The sequence below is a fragment of the Cydia strobilella genome, chromosome 4, assembly GCF_947568885.1.
Source record: "Cydia strobilella chromosome 4, ilCydStro3.1, whole genome shotgun sequence".
Taxonomy (NCBI): domain Eukaryota; kingdom Metazoa; phylum Arthropoda; class Insecta; order Lepidoptera; family Tortricidae; genus Cydia; species Cydia strobilella.
In genome coordinates, this window is record NC_086044.1 from 14240358 (window position 1) to 14254986 (window position 14629).

Genomic DNA, 14629 nt, shown 5'->3' on the forward strand with positions numbered 1-14629 from the left:
TTCGCGAACTTTTACAAACAAAATCGGTTACGTCAGCCACTTGCGAGCACACCAGCGACAGCAACGGAGTTGAAAGCAGTCGCCGTGGCCATATCGGGCGTTGAGTTATTATTATTAGGGCCCTCCACACTCATGCGCGAATCGCGGCGCGAAGCCGTGAACGCGAGTGTGGAGTGTGGAGTCGAGTTCTCAGAACTGCGAAATCGACTCCACACTCACGTTCGCGGCTCCGCGCCTTGATTCGCGCACGAGTGTGGAGGGGGAGGACCCTCATGAACCAAATTCGTGGTGCGGTACGTCCGTCTGTTCAAAATCACAAGCGATTTGTTGTAAAGTCTATGGAGCCCTTGTAGTTTACATATTTTTAGGGTTCCGTATCGAAAGGGTAAAAAAGGAAACATATTGCTAGGACTCCGCTGCCCGTCTGTCTGTCCGTCTTTCCGTCTGTCTGTCAGTCTGTCCGTCTGTCTGTCTGTCTCTCAGACTGTCACCAGGCTGTATCTCATGAACCGTGATAGCTAGACAGTTGAAATTTTCGCAGATGATGTATTGTTGGTCAAGCAAATCTTGTCAGTAGAAAAAGGCGCGAAATTCAAATTTTCTATGGGCCGATAACTCTTCGCGACTACATCTTTTAAATTTGTCGCCATTTTCTACTGACACGATTTGCTTGACCAACTATATTTCTGTTGCCGCTATTACAAATACCAAAAACAAAATTAAATAAATATTTAAGTGGGGCTCCCATACAACAAACGTGATTTTTTTGCCGTTTTTGCGTAATGGTACGGAACCCTTCGTGCGCGAGTCCGACTCGTGCTTGGCCGGATTTTTTTCTTGTATGGCCTCACTCCAGTGCTGTCAATGTCAGTGTCATCGCATCGCATTTAATTTGATGCCGCCTGCTGCCCTGAAGGGAGGGCACGAAAGAAGGCTCGGTCGGTACGCCAGTTCAAAGAGTATAATAATATATGTATCGGCAGTTGGCGTTGGAGCAAACAAAACAAGCGAGTGGAACTCGTTTATTGTGAGCTAGTTTTTTTTTATTAAGTACAGGCTTGTCGTGATATCGATTATTGGAATTCTAAGGTCTTCCTAATTTGAAATATTATTATTCAGTAAATATTGTGTTCAGTTATATTATATTAACGCGTGTAAAATTACAATAAGAGTAGTTTACTCAGTCAGTGGTTTATCATCGTAGAAGTATTGAAATCTGTCATTGTGTATCAAGTTCAAGGTTAACTAGGCCGAGTTCATCAACAGCACATAAAGGGTCCGTATAACCTGTTTATTATTATTGATCATGTAGATAATTATATTTTTGTTTTTGTGCACTACCTACTTAACACTTGCTAGCAATTTCATTGGAACCACAATCTCCAAAACTAATAATAACAAAAAAAAACCTACAAAATCAAAATTATGAAGTTTATTGAGTATTTCATATAAAATTATATATAACACTGTGAAGGAAGTATTTTTCTATTTTTAAATGTAGATATCTGAATGTAGAGGAATGCTCTCATCTCTAGACAACCAGGTGCATCTGGTCTTCCAACCTCACTGGTTTCATTAAGTACCTTTTTTTTCTTAATTCATTTTTAGCAATGCTTTATAACTTCATATTATGCTTTTTTTTTTTTAATCAACAATAAGAGAAAAAACAAAGGTTGCTGATGCCCTCACAAATGCTTTAAAACTTAAATGGGGCTGGGCAGGACATGTAGCCCGAATGACTGACAAAAGGTGGACCAACATAACCACTAAATGGAAAGCACCAGAAGGCAAACGGTCCATAGGAAGACCAAAAAACGGTGGGCAGATGACATAGTCCATACAGCTGGAAAACAATGGATGGAGAAAGCGAAGCAGAGAGATGATTGAATAAAATTGGAGGACGCCTACACCCAAAGAGGGATCCATATAGAAGATAACATTTGAATTACAAATACAAAAACCATATAAAACTTCTTATGGAATAAACGGCTATAATAATAAATAATAATAATTATGCTTTAAGTTTTCTGCTAAACTACATCTTGATACATTTAGATTGTTGCTTTATGCCTGTTGTGGATAATACTTTAACCAGCTCCTGGCTCACAATGAGATTTGTTTTGTTTCAGATGGTGTATCAAAGTAATGCATTGAGACATTGCAGCCTGTATGATAGAGTGGAGAAGTTGCTTCTCTCATATGAATGGAGCGACTGCAAATTCACTGTGGCGGGAAGGCACTTCAAAGCACATAAATTGATTTTAGGCATCAGTAGTCCTGTGTTTGAAGCAATGTTCTATGGTCCCCTTTCCACTAATGAAGAAATAGCTATTACTGATATTGAACCAGATATTTTCCAACTTCTCCTGAATTATGTTTATACGGATAAAGTTGAAATACCGTCTATTGAACAAGCGTTTGAACTGCTGTATGCCTCCAGGAAATATTTATTGGAACACTTGTCAGATCTATGTATTGCCTACATACTAGCTAATATCAGTACTGACAATGTTATCAGAGTCCTGAATTATCCTGATTATATGCAAGACCAGCAGCTGGTGTCATTTGCCCTAAAGCTATTTTGTGAACACGCCAATTACCTATTGCAAGAGCATAAAAACATGATCTCATGTTCATGTATGAAAACTATTTTAGGAAGCCATCAAATGAATATATCAGAAAAGTCACTGATTATACATGTTTTTCAATGGACACTACATTACTGCAAACAGAATAATTTACCTGAGGATATGGAAACTAGACATGATATTTTTATTGAAAATGACTTCTTAAAGTTACTTAGATTTTCTGCTCTTACAGTTAGTGAATTTGAGGAAATTATTGAAAATAAGGACAATATTCTAGTACCAGAAGAATCCAAAGACATAGGTTCCATTATTAAGAAGAATAAAAGTGATGATGAACATTTGTTGAATGTTAGCAGCCTATGTTCAATACCACGCAGCCCGATAAAGCTGCAATGGGACCTCTGCCACCGCCGGCCGCTGCGGTCAGCTGCTCCCATTGTCATAGATTCAAATAACTGTATCATTAATTGCAGGGTTAAAGTTAACAAGTCAGTTTTCATCAACTCTCTATGTATACCTACGAGAATGGCCCCAATACTAAACTTCCGGAATAACATAGGCAATTCATATTCTGAACAGTTCTTTGTTACTATTGAATGCGAATCAGATAAAAGTATTACTAAATTAACTAACTTCATGAACACAGTTGACTATGACTCTTCAGTTCAAATCGAGTTGTCTGAGCCATACTTTATTAAAAAAGATAAATGGTATAAAATAACTTTCCAGTGGTCGCAAACATTCGACCCGATTACGTATGTTGTCGCATACCGTGATCGAGTTTTTAGTGATCATAAAGTTAGTTTTGAGTTTGATGACATGCCTTCCAGTGCCAGAGTCAGTGGAAGTTTCCTTGGAGGGTTAAAGTATTGTTTGTAATTTATATTTATTAACACAAAAGCATTGTACTTATTGTGATTGAAAATCTCAGTATTAATTTTTCAACAGCTTAATTTCGTTGTGTAAATAAATTAATTGATAATAATTACAGTAATCTCTATTTATAACTTGGATCTGAATCATGGATTTATTAGTTTATCACGAACATGCAAACAGGTGTTCAGATAACACATACAACACAATTACAATAGTTATCTGACCACCTGTTTGCATGTTCGTGATAAACTAAAAAATCTAGGCCGATTTTGATGTGTTTTTCTCTGTGTAACTATTCTTGGGGGTGGTTTTAGTGTATAATGTGTGTTGTATGTTGATACCTCTATTACGGGAATGGTGAACACTTTATTCTTCAGTCTTCAGACGTTTAAAACTCAATCAACAGAGGCCCTACCGCGAAAACTGAAATTCGAAATTTTTTGATCTGCTTCTCTATCGCTGGAGGCTGGAATGTGCAAGACCGATAGAGAGGCAATAACGTTTTTCAATTTTTCGATATTGGTGGTAGGCCCTCAGTTCATAAAGTCGTACTTATCTCGTAAACTATTGTCCTATTAATCTAAGTAGGTAAGTAATAATGATTTGGCTTGAAACTACCTACCGAACAGTTGCGCCATCCTATGCTATAGTCCCAGTCATACCTCTCAGCACATTCTGTACTGTTATGCAAAATTGTACATTTATAACAATCAAATCGTAGTACTTAAATAGGTACATGTATATTCAGATAAAACTACTTGTTATTAGCACCTCTGATTACTGGCACATTGACCTTTATTTTTAAGTACCAACTATCCTAAACAGGTTGTTTTTAGAGTTCCGTACCCAAAGGATAAAAACGGGACCCAATTACTAAGACTCCGCTGTCCGTCTGTCTGTCACCAGGCTGTATCTCATAAACCGTGATAGCTAGACAGTTGAAATTTTCACAGATTATGTATTTCTGTTGCCGCTAAACAAATACTAAAAAGTACGGAACCCTTGGTGGGCTAGTCCGACTGGCACTTGTTTACTTTTGAGGTACTACGAAACCCGTATAGGTACTTGGAGGTAGCAAATACTTTTGGCACGTTGTTTTATCCGTTACTATCGATGCTGACTGTACTACGGTTATACGACTTGTTCAGTCAGCAAAACTGTTTGCTTAAGCACTCCTGCGTACAAATACAAATGCAGGGATGCCAATACATAATAGCTTTGCTGACTGTACTCAGCTGCATTCAGCTAATACAATAATATGAAACTATTAAAAGGAATATATCTATATATGTATTATTTTTACACAAGTACGCTTATGTTTCTATAGACATGCATGACATTAAATAAAGAGATGTAACAAGAATATAAGTATGTGCAAAAATTACGAATTTAATTTCCACCTTCAGACGAACCAGTATAAGCCAGTGTAATCTCTGAAATGCATAATTGTTACGTGAGTTACGTGACCCTGAGACAAGTTATACAACGTTCCGAGACTTCCGAGTCAGGAATAGAAGATGACTACTCATTTCGAATACGAGGAAAAAAGTGAAATGCATGTGTTTTTTTAAAAATTATAGTATTTTTTGAGGGTAGGTCAATTCAATTAACAATTTAGGCTAAAGTCTCGTTACCTATTTATGGAAATTGTATAACAAATCCTTATAAACCCAAATTTCAATTGCTTATCGGATAAAAAAAAAGGCTTGGAACGTAAAATGCTCTAGTGTATACGTATCATTTTCTGTACACCTTTTAGAACAACAATGACCCTCTTTCAGAGCATAAGAAATGAAAAAAAATTGTCAATGTAGCATATAGCATTAGCATTCCAGTCTGACATCATCGTTGTGTATGTTTACGTGATAGTGTTGTGTTACTTACGTTGGGTACGGTGTACGTTTAGAGGCCACGCGTACCTACTTATTCCGCGCAGTTAAATGAGTGTTACTTAGTAGTCTTAAGTACTATGTTGTTAAATCCAGCAACCATAAATCACATATTTATGGTCTTAATTAATTTGATTTTCTAACTTAGTGCAAACAAAATAAAGGTAAATTTAACCTATACCATGGTAACGTATTTCTGCAACCACATTTAGTGCAATTGTAATAGATGCCATAATAAAAATATGTAAAAAGACACATTTTGTTTTTTACACACTTTTATTTAGAATCACTGCGTATAGTCGAACCAAGCTAGAGTTAGACCAAGCTAAGTTGGCAGCGATTTTGATAGCCCAGATTGTGCAAGTGTTAGTTATTTTTATAAGTTAGTTAGTTATGAAGTTTAAATAACTCTTGCACAGTCTGATGGGCTATCAAAACCGCTGCCAACTTGGTCTAATTGTGCATGGCATTTTCAACGACAAAGTACGGCAATATCATCATTAACGTCAAATTTATATGTAAATATGCCGTTTATAATGAAACTCCCTCACTTTGTTCTATACAAGTCGTTAAAAATATGTTAGCTTAAACCGACTATTTGTATATTGTGCTTTAAATCGTGCAACTTAAACATGTGATCTTCCTGATGGTACCTACCCGATTCAGTTGGAACAGTTGGAAGTCGCTTTTTAACAAAAATGGTTTCCGTTTGTTTTACAAGTTACAAGCGTTTGATAAACGTAGCGGAAGCCGCTCGACCCCAATTTCAAAGGAATACCGCAAATCGATGTACAGGTTAGCCCTTTGGCACACACATACTAGAGGCCAAAACAAAATTTTTGACCTGCAGTTCCTAAAAAAAATTCGCTGCGGGGGGTGGTAAAACATTTTTTTTTTGTATGGAAAAAAATTTTTTTTTTCCAAAACCTATCGAGTGTGGTATCATACGAAAGGGCTTTTTGAGGCGATTCTAAAAATATATCATGTCATTACATTTCGGGCATTTTTTTAAAATTAAAACAAAAAGAATTTTCGAAACATACCAAGTTTGGGCTCCTCCAGACACGATATGGCTGATTTTGTACAATATACCACAAATGATACGTGATATCCTCATGTCTAACCCCAAGAAAGCAATTTTAAAAAATAATATCATTAGCAATTTTTTTTTAATTTTTCAATTTTACAGTGACAGTTCTACTTCAATACCTATTTCACGAGACTTATGGAACTATACTGCAGATACGGTACATATTAATCATAAAATGATACGTAATATCCATATATCTAACGGGAAATACCTCTTTAACCCTTTAACTGCGCTTTTTCATCAGTTGGTATAATTTGTTTAGTTATTGACACAAAATATCAAGGTTGTATCCTCCAGCTACGATATACCTTACTGATTTTTTTTTTGTACAATATACCACAAATGATACGTAATATCTTGATATCGAACCCCAAGAAAGCAATTTTGAAAATAATATCATTAACAATTTTTTTTTTAATTTTTCAATTTTACAGTGACACAGTTCTACTTCAATACCTATTTCACTAGACTTATGGAACTGTACTGCAGATACGGTACATATTAATCATAAAATGATACGTAATATCCATATATCGAACGGGAAATTGGCAGCGATTTTGATAGCCCAGATTGTGCAAGTGTTAGTTATTTCCCGTTCGATATATGGATATTACGTATCATTTTATGATTAATATGTACCGTATCTGCAGTATAGTTCCATAAGTCTCGTGAAATAGGTATTGAAGTAGAACTGTGTCACTTTGTAAAATTGAAGAATTAAAAAAAAATTGGTAATGATATTATTTTCCAAATTGCTATATTGGAGTTAGACATGAGGATATCACGTATCATTTGTTGTATATTGTACAAAAAAAATCAGCCATATCGTGTCTGGAGGAGCCCAAACTTGGTATGTTTCGAAAATTCTTTTTGTTTTAATTTTTTAAAAATGCCCGAAATATAATGATGTGATATATTTTTAGAATCGCCTCAAAAAGCCCTTTCGTATGATACCACACTCGATAGGTTTTGGAAAAAAAAAATTTTTTCCATACAAAAAATTTTTAGAATCGCCTCAAAAAGCCCTTTCGTATGATACCACATACCATAGGTTTTGGAAAAAAATTTTTTTTTCCATACAAAAAAAAATAATGTTTTACCACTCCCCCCGCAGCGAAATTTTTTTAGGAACTGCGGGTCAAAAAAATTATTTTGGCCTCTAGTATGTGTGTGCCAAACGGCTAACCTGTACATCGATTTGCGGTATTTTTATACGAACGGGTTAGACTAACGGGCCCCATGCCCCATATCTATTAAAATAAAGACATATTTGTGTTTTATATTATTAATATTTATTAACACAAATTTCATTCCTGACAAGACTAAATAGTAACAAAATGCGATGTGACGTGGCGATAGTATAGCCCGGCTCGTACATATTGCATTTTTGTGCCGATCAAACTATACACACATTTGACACCACACCACTTATAGACCGTCACCAAGCCATCCATACGCGTCATCGAGGCGGTCCTTCGAACTTTTTGGTAAGAAGTACGACACGTTCGGCCTCACGGATTCCACTTAATCTTGCACCGTGTACAGTAGCGAAAAATCCAGGGACTGTTGCTTCGCCGGCAAACAGCAGCTTTGGCGCCACAGGATCACACGATCCAGGCACAGGCGTGCCCAGCTCGCATTGGTGGCTCACAGTGGAACAACAGCTCATGTACGAGTAAGCCCCGCAAAAGTGAGGATCTGAAGCCCATCTTGATCGTAGCATCATTTGGGGGTAAGGTAAACATGGATTGCCAGTGAAGCGTCGCAGTAATAATGTTATTCCTTCTGCCACGTCGTTGTCTACCATAGATTCCATCGCGGCGGCCTCTTGCCCCGAGACCCAAGCGCACAAAACATGCTTACTACCAGGCAATTCGTCTACAGCACACACACCGCGAGTCCAATCACATCGGCATTGCAACTCCTCGGCAGACCAAGCTAGTTTTAAATTACCTTCGTGACACACCCAGAATGGCTCCGCATATTCGAGAAACACTTTATCCGAAAGCCCATAACCTAAATTGCAAATTGCATCCAATTTACAACTGGGAAGAGGCGGCGCAAACAATTTATCTGCCTGGCATTTAAGGCAACCCAAGGACATTGTAACTATTACATAATCTGCTGATATTTCTTCGCCATCACAGCACTTGACCAATGTTCTGCCAGGACCAGTAGCGCCTTCACCCCATCGGATCACACTTACAGCTTTATTATAGCGTATGCTATTATCTGGTAAGCCTCGAAGTAGCGGAGCCATCACACCTACGTATCCTAACGGAACTCGAACGCTCCCTCCTGGTAATTCAATGTAACTACCGTATTGATCAGCACTAACAAGGGACAAATCATCACCACATCTATTTCGTAAGATATTGCTCAAACCAAACATCACTCGGGATGCATCGTACCTCTGGTCTTCTGGAAAGTTGTGCAATTCTTGTTGTATGCGCAAACCAATAAAGTTAATTAAAGTTCCATGACAACAGTCTCCGCCTAGTCTAAAAAGATTTGCTGCTTGCTGTTCTATTTGGCGAAAAGTATGGTAAGCTGTTATTGTTACGGGTAAATCCACTGCACGTCCCTCGCTAGTGCAGAACAGACCACGTGACGGATCTAAGCGAGGTAATGGCATTTGTAGAAGCCTGTCTTGTGATGCGAGAGTATACACTGAATTGGGAAGACAAGCGCCATAGATCCACTCCGCGCCCATTTCTATGACAGAGTCTCCAAGCCAACAGGAATGGATTCTTCCTCCGGGTCTGTAACAATGATAATAAAAACGTTACAGCAAAGAAATAGTTATTTGTTTTACAATGCATGTGCTCGAAAATTGCGTTTCCTACGGAGCCATATCATGCGGGAAAGAGCACTTTTCCGCACTAGTGCTTTTTGTTTTCAATTTTTTAATAATTAAACTTATTTGCCATTATATGTTTTTTTTATTTACTCGCACAATGCATAGTAAAACATTGTATGATACACGTGCGTAAAGATGATTTCCGCACTTGTTGCATAAATAACTATTGCAAAGTTGTTGTTTAACAGCTCGTATTGATACCCGATGCAGCGGATGAACTGGCCAGGAAAGGTTCAGAAACACCGGCATATGGACCCGAGCCAATTATGCCTCTACCAATATCCTACATACACAACCAGCTAGAACAACATCACAGACAACTGCACAACAAGTACTGGAGTGAATTGAAGACATGCAGGCAAACCAAAGAAATTCTACCGGAACTGAACCACAAGCTTACCAAAATATTACTGAAAACACCAAGAAGCCAACTACGTAAAATAGTAGGATTAATAACAGGACATAACACACTAAACAAACACCTATATAATATAGGAAAAACTGATAGCCCCATGTGCAGAGCGTGCATGGAAGAAGAAGAAACAACAAAACATATTCTCCTAGACTGTAAACAGGTAGAAGTGTATAGGAGCAAATACCTAGGTAATCCATGCACACTAAAAGAGGCAACTAGCAACCTGAAGACTTTGCTAGGCTTCGTGGAGGAGCTGGGGTGGTTAGAGTAGCGCTACCTCGTTTCACGCAAAATAGGCACATTTGGATGTCCATTTGCGGAAAATGCCCAGCATAACTAACTAACTAACTGATACCCGAGCAAGCAAAAGATTCCAAAATTGAACCACGAGCGTAGCGAGTGGTTCGAAAAGTGGAATCTTTTATAAATTCCTATAGCTTTAGACTTTTGTATGTAATTTTAGTTTTAAGTTTATCACGAATAAAACATTTGATTGATTGATTGAATCTTGAGCGTTGCGAGGGTTTCAAGGCACGAGGGTTAAACAAATTTTGCCACCGAGTGAAACATAAAATTGTTCACCAACCACTAACGCGAGGTAAATACTAACGGCATGTATTTAACAGATCACCAGATTTAGTTAAATTTAACACCAAAAAATTCGTTTTTACCACCAAAAATAATGAATGATCACCAAAATAAGAACTCCTATTTAATGAGAAATGATTCCCAAATTTGTACCATATTTTTATCCTTTTAAAACAAAAAACACCAAAATAATCATTTTTAACCCAAAAATTGTAAACGATCATCAAACTTAGAACTCCAGTTTAATGTGAAATTATAAACAATTTTTTAAATCTTGTTATCCTATTATTATTTGTATTTGTATAGGTAAATGATTACCAAAATTAGACCTCCTTTTTAATGCGAAATTATAACCAATTTTTTTTAATTTTGCTATCCTATTAAAGCAAATTACTTGACGTCGGTTAAAAATGTGCAAATATTTATCATCTTGTTATTCCATTAAATTAATTAATCCACTTCGTCACTTTTTTCTAGTAGCATTTCGTTTCTGTAAGGGTCGCAGTTCTAACCAAACCTAACCCACTTTTCTAGTAGCACTTCGTTTCTGTAAGGGTCGCAGTTCTAACCTAACCCACTTTTGTGTAGCATTTCGTTTCTGTAAGGGAAGCAGTTCTAACCTAACATAACCCAATTTTATAGTAGCATTTCGTTTCTGTAAGGGAAGCAGTTCTAACCTAACAACCCAATTTTATAGTAGCATTTCGTTTCTGTAAGGGTCGCAGTTCTAACCTAACCTAACCCACTTTTCTTGTAGCACTTCGTACTGTAAGGGTCGCAGTTCTAACCTAACCTAACCCACTTTTATAGTAGCATTTCGTTTCTGTAAGGGTCGCAGTTCTAACCTAACCTAACCCACTTATCTGGTAGCATTTCGTTTCTGTGACGATCGCAGTTCTAACCTAACCTAACCCACTTATCTGATAGCAGTTCGGTTCTGTGAGGATCGCAGTTCTAACCTTACCTAACCCACTTTTCTTGTAGCACTTCGTTACTGTAAGGGCCTTCAATCAAGAGAGCCTTCACCAGCTGGTGTGGTGAAAAATAAACAATGTTAAATTACACTACACGATTTTCGGATATCAATACCTTTCTTTCGCCTCGAGAACTACAAAATTGCGAATTCCGCATTGGTTGAGCCTGTATGCCGCGGAGAGACCCGCCATGCCGGCGCCGACGATGACCACGCGCGGTTCCTGGCAGCAGGGTCCAATGCTGCACGCGTCCATCATGCATTTTTCCTGTCCTACTACAGCGACAGCATCGCTCGCCTGCCTTCGCTGTATTAATGTTGACAACTCTTTAGCGTCATCTTTATCATCTCCTGTGAGAAGCTTTTTCAATGTTACGCGGGCTCTTGTAAACAATGGTTTCATGCGAGATGACTTCATCGTGAAGTACTTTGAACGAAAAATTTAGTATTATATTTACATTATCGGTACACTATTTCACGCTTTCTAATTTTGTTCAAACTTCATTATAATTTTGACTTGACTGCCATCAAAGACAGTTCCATTTCTGTAGGCAACTGTCAAGCTTGCGAGAAAAATTGTAGAAGAATATTATGGTACGTGTAGTAAGAACTTTAAGGTGAGTGATAAAATCTGGCCAGCCAAACTTGATAACTACACTACACAACCTTCATACAAGCATAGGTACCTACATCTTTGACAACTCCTTATTTACCAAGCATACAAAATCTAGTTTTTTCTACCTATACCTACGTTTTAACAAAGTTACAATGATTTCTAACATCAGCACTTTATCAGTCCAGGTAAAGTGCCAATTAATAATACCTATTCATTACCTACGTTTCTGCCTCGTGACGTGAAGTTATCTAAACATTGTTTCGGAGACGGCGTCGGTAAGTACCTATTTCAGTAATCGATAATTCGATAGTAAACAGACGAATATTGTCGCTTACATTAAAAAACCATTCTGATTAGGTTTAGGTACCAAACCAATTAGAAATCTTATCTTATATACCTAAAGGTATTGTATAAACCAGAATATGTACTTGCTTCTAGAAGTAAGTACCTACCTACATAGCCTACATTATTTATTTATTTCCAATCTTTGTGAAACGCAAATGAGACCGATTTTGTTTTAAAAATTTGATACGGTTTTCATCTTACAATTTTGCTACGACCTTAGACGCAGCGATTTCGATAGCCCCTACTGTGCAAGTGTTATTTTAAACGTCAAACTTCTATGAAATTTTAAGTCAGTCTGAAATTGAAACTTATAACCGCGCACGAACCGTGAATCTTCTTTGCGCGCCGCAGTTTTATTTTATGGTTGGTGAGCCGGCAGTAAAGTTTCGAACCAACGTGATACCGCGATGAGATGCACAATGGTTTCCCATAAAAGTGATGCTAAGTCCGAATTTGATAGTCTGCCACGGCGGAACTTGCCGAAAGTACAAAAAAGATAGCCACTTCCGGTGCGAAAAAGGGGGGGTCATTTAACCCATCTGATACTGCAATAATAGCTATGGCATCAGTTAGAAATTTACTGGTAGATACAGAAAAGCGAAATCTGCCAGTATGAATCCTGCCGGAAGTGCTTGGCGTACGCTCTCAAAGGTGACAGACGGAACGGACGGACAGACGGACAGCGGAGTCTTAGTAATAGGGTCCCGTTTTTACCCTTTGGGTACGGAACCCTAAAAATGATGTAAAATGTTCATATTTGGATTATTGGTAAAAATCGTCCTTGACGTTGAAAAAAAATCCTGTCTTTTCACACCCGTTTACAATAAGTATGTAATAATAATAATTTTGTTCATTTTGGTAAATAAAGGGTATTGTAATTTGAAATTATTTTATTATTTATATATAAGGTGCTAACAAATTAGCTACAGAAATTTTACGAGATGGTACTTTACACTAGAACAATTAACTTTTAATAGAAATTAAGAAAATATCTCATAATTTTTATTTTATTTACCGAACAAAATAAATAAACTATAAATTATATCTAAAAAATAATCATCATGTATTTAACTGCTTGTTTGTCCTTAATGTCATTGTCAACGAGTCATTTGATTTATCAACGTGAAGTGGCCAGTTACGTTTTATATTTAAAAGAGGTTTTAGAATCTGTTCAATAAGGTCTCATTTAATTATCTCATTAACAGAGTTTTTTTACAAAGCAAATTTGTTTTCCAATTTTCTCAAAATAACATCATAAAACCTATAATGTTTCATACTTACATATACTTCAGGAGCCGAGTACTATCAACTGTAAAGATATAGGTAGCTAATTTGTTAGCACCTTTATAAGGCAAACAAAGAAGTACAAAGCCGTAAGCAGGTATTAAATTAATGCCCAAATTATATTGTGTATATTAATAAATTTGAAATATATGTTATTAATAACGTAATAATATACAAATATAAGCATAGAGTAATAAATAAATAAGCCTGCAGTATTTGAAATGTCCGTAATATGTACAATTCCGAAATACGGGTACCACGGATGTTGCGCCACAAAATCTCGTATGTCAAGGTGTTTCGGCAGAAAACGCCCTGGCAGACTTATATATTCCTGAAGAGAAGGTTCATATCTACCGACTGGGATTGGTTTCATGCTGGTATCAGATGGGTTAATTTAGGGGTCCCAATGGTCACCTTTGAGAGCGTATGCCAAGCACTTCCGGCAGGAATCATACTGGCAGATTTCGCTTTTCTGTATCTACCAGTAAATTTCTAACTGATGCCATAGCTATTATTGCAGTATCAGATGGGTTAAATGACCCCCCCTTTTTCGCACCGGAAGTGGCTATCTTTTTTGTACTTTCGGCAAGTTCCGCCGTGGCAGACTATCGGACTTAGCATCACTTTTATGGGAAACCATTGTGCATCTCATCGCGGTATCACGTTGGTTCGAAACTTTACTGCCGGCTCTTCTACCATTATGACCGAGCTGTGAGTGTCGGCACGGGGTTGTCACTTGACAAGTTTTTGTACCTATACCTACTGATTAAGATAAATATATAGGAATTACAAAGTCAAACGTTGATTCTGTAAACATTTTTTTTTTATCCGGAGATAGTATGTCTGATTCTCACGGAAGTAGGTACTAGGTAGGTATTGTTCTTCCGTTTATTCAGACATCCGTAAACAGAACCATATCTTTTATACGGATTAGATCGAGATTTAGGTTTAGAAGCCATTGTGTAATTTCAATTTTGCGCGAGCGCCACGTGACACGACTATCGTGCGAGCCGAGCGGCAGCCCAATGCCAGTGCCATACGCCTGCCCGGGAGGCGCGCCGGCCAAATGTACCTAAACTGCGTAGTGTTACCCCCCTGGCGTAAT

General features: G+C 37.5%; 2 protein-coding genes across 3 annotated transcripts; one reads left to right on the forward strand and one right to left on the reverse strand.

The window, feature by feature from the left end:
• The first annotated feature begins 893 nt into the window (after positions 1-893).
• LOC134740644 (BTB/POZ domain-containing protein 6-A) lies at positions 894-5238 on the forward strand. Of its 2 annotated transcripts, none has more exons than XM_063673186.1 (2): positions 894-1027; positions 2130-5238. In XM_063673186.1, the coding sequence occupies exons 1-2, from the start codon at positions 896-898 to the stop codon at positions 3465-3467; spliced, it is 1470 nt and encodes a 489-aa protein (XP_063529256.1). In that variant the 5' UTR covers positions 894-895; the 3' UTR covers positions 3468-5238. The 2 variants fall into 2 exon arrangements, with proteins under 2 accessions (XP_063529256.1, XP_063529257.1); XM_063673187.1 differs by lacking the exon at positions 894-1027 and adding an exon at positions 1081-1276 and having other exon boundaries at positions 2130-5236.
• A 2585-nt stretch (positions 5239-7823) lies between these two features.
• LOC134741105 (peroxisomal N(1)-acetyl-spermine/spermidine oxidase-like) lies at positions 7824-11928 on the reverse strand. Its single transcript, XM_063673877.1, has 2 exons — positions 11396-11928; positions 7824-9205 (listed from the first exon to the last, which is right to left on the reverse strand). Exons 1-2 carry the CDS (start codon positions 11695-11697, stop codon positions 7903-7905), a joined length of 1605 nt encoding a protein of 534 aa, XP_063529947.1. The 5' UTR covers positions 11698-11928; the 3' UTR covers positions 7824-7902.
• Between the last annotated feature and the right edge of the window lie 2701 nt (positions 11929-14629).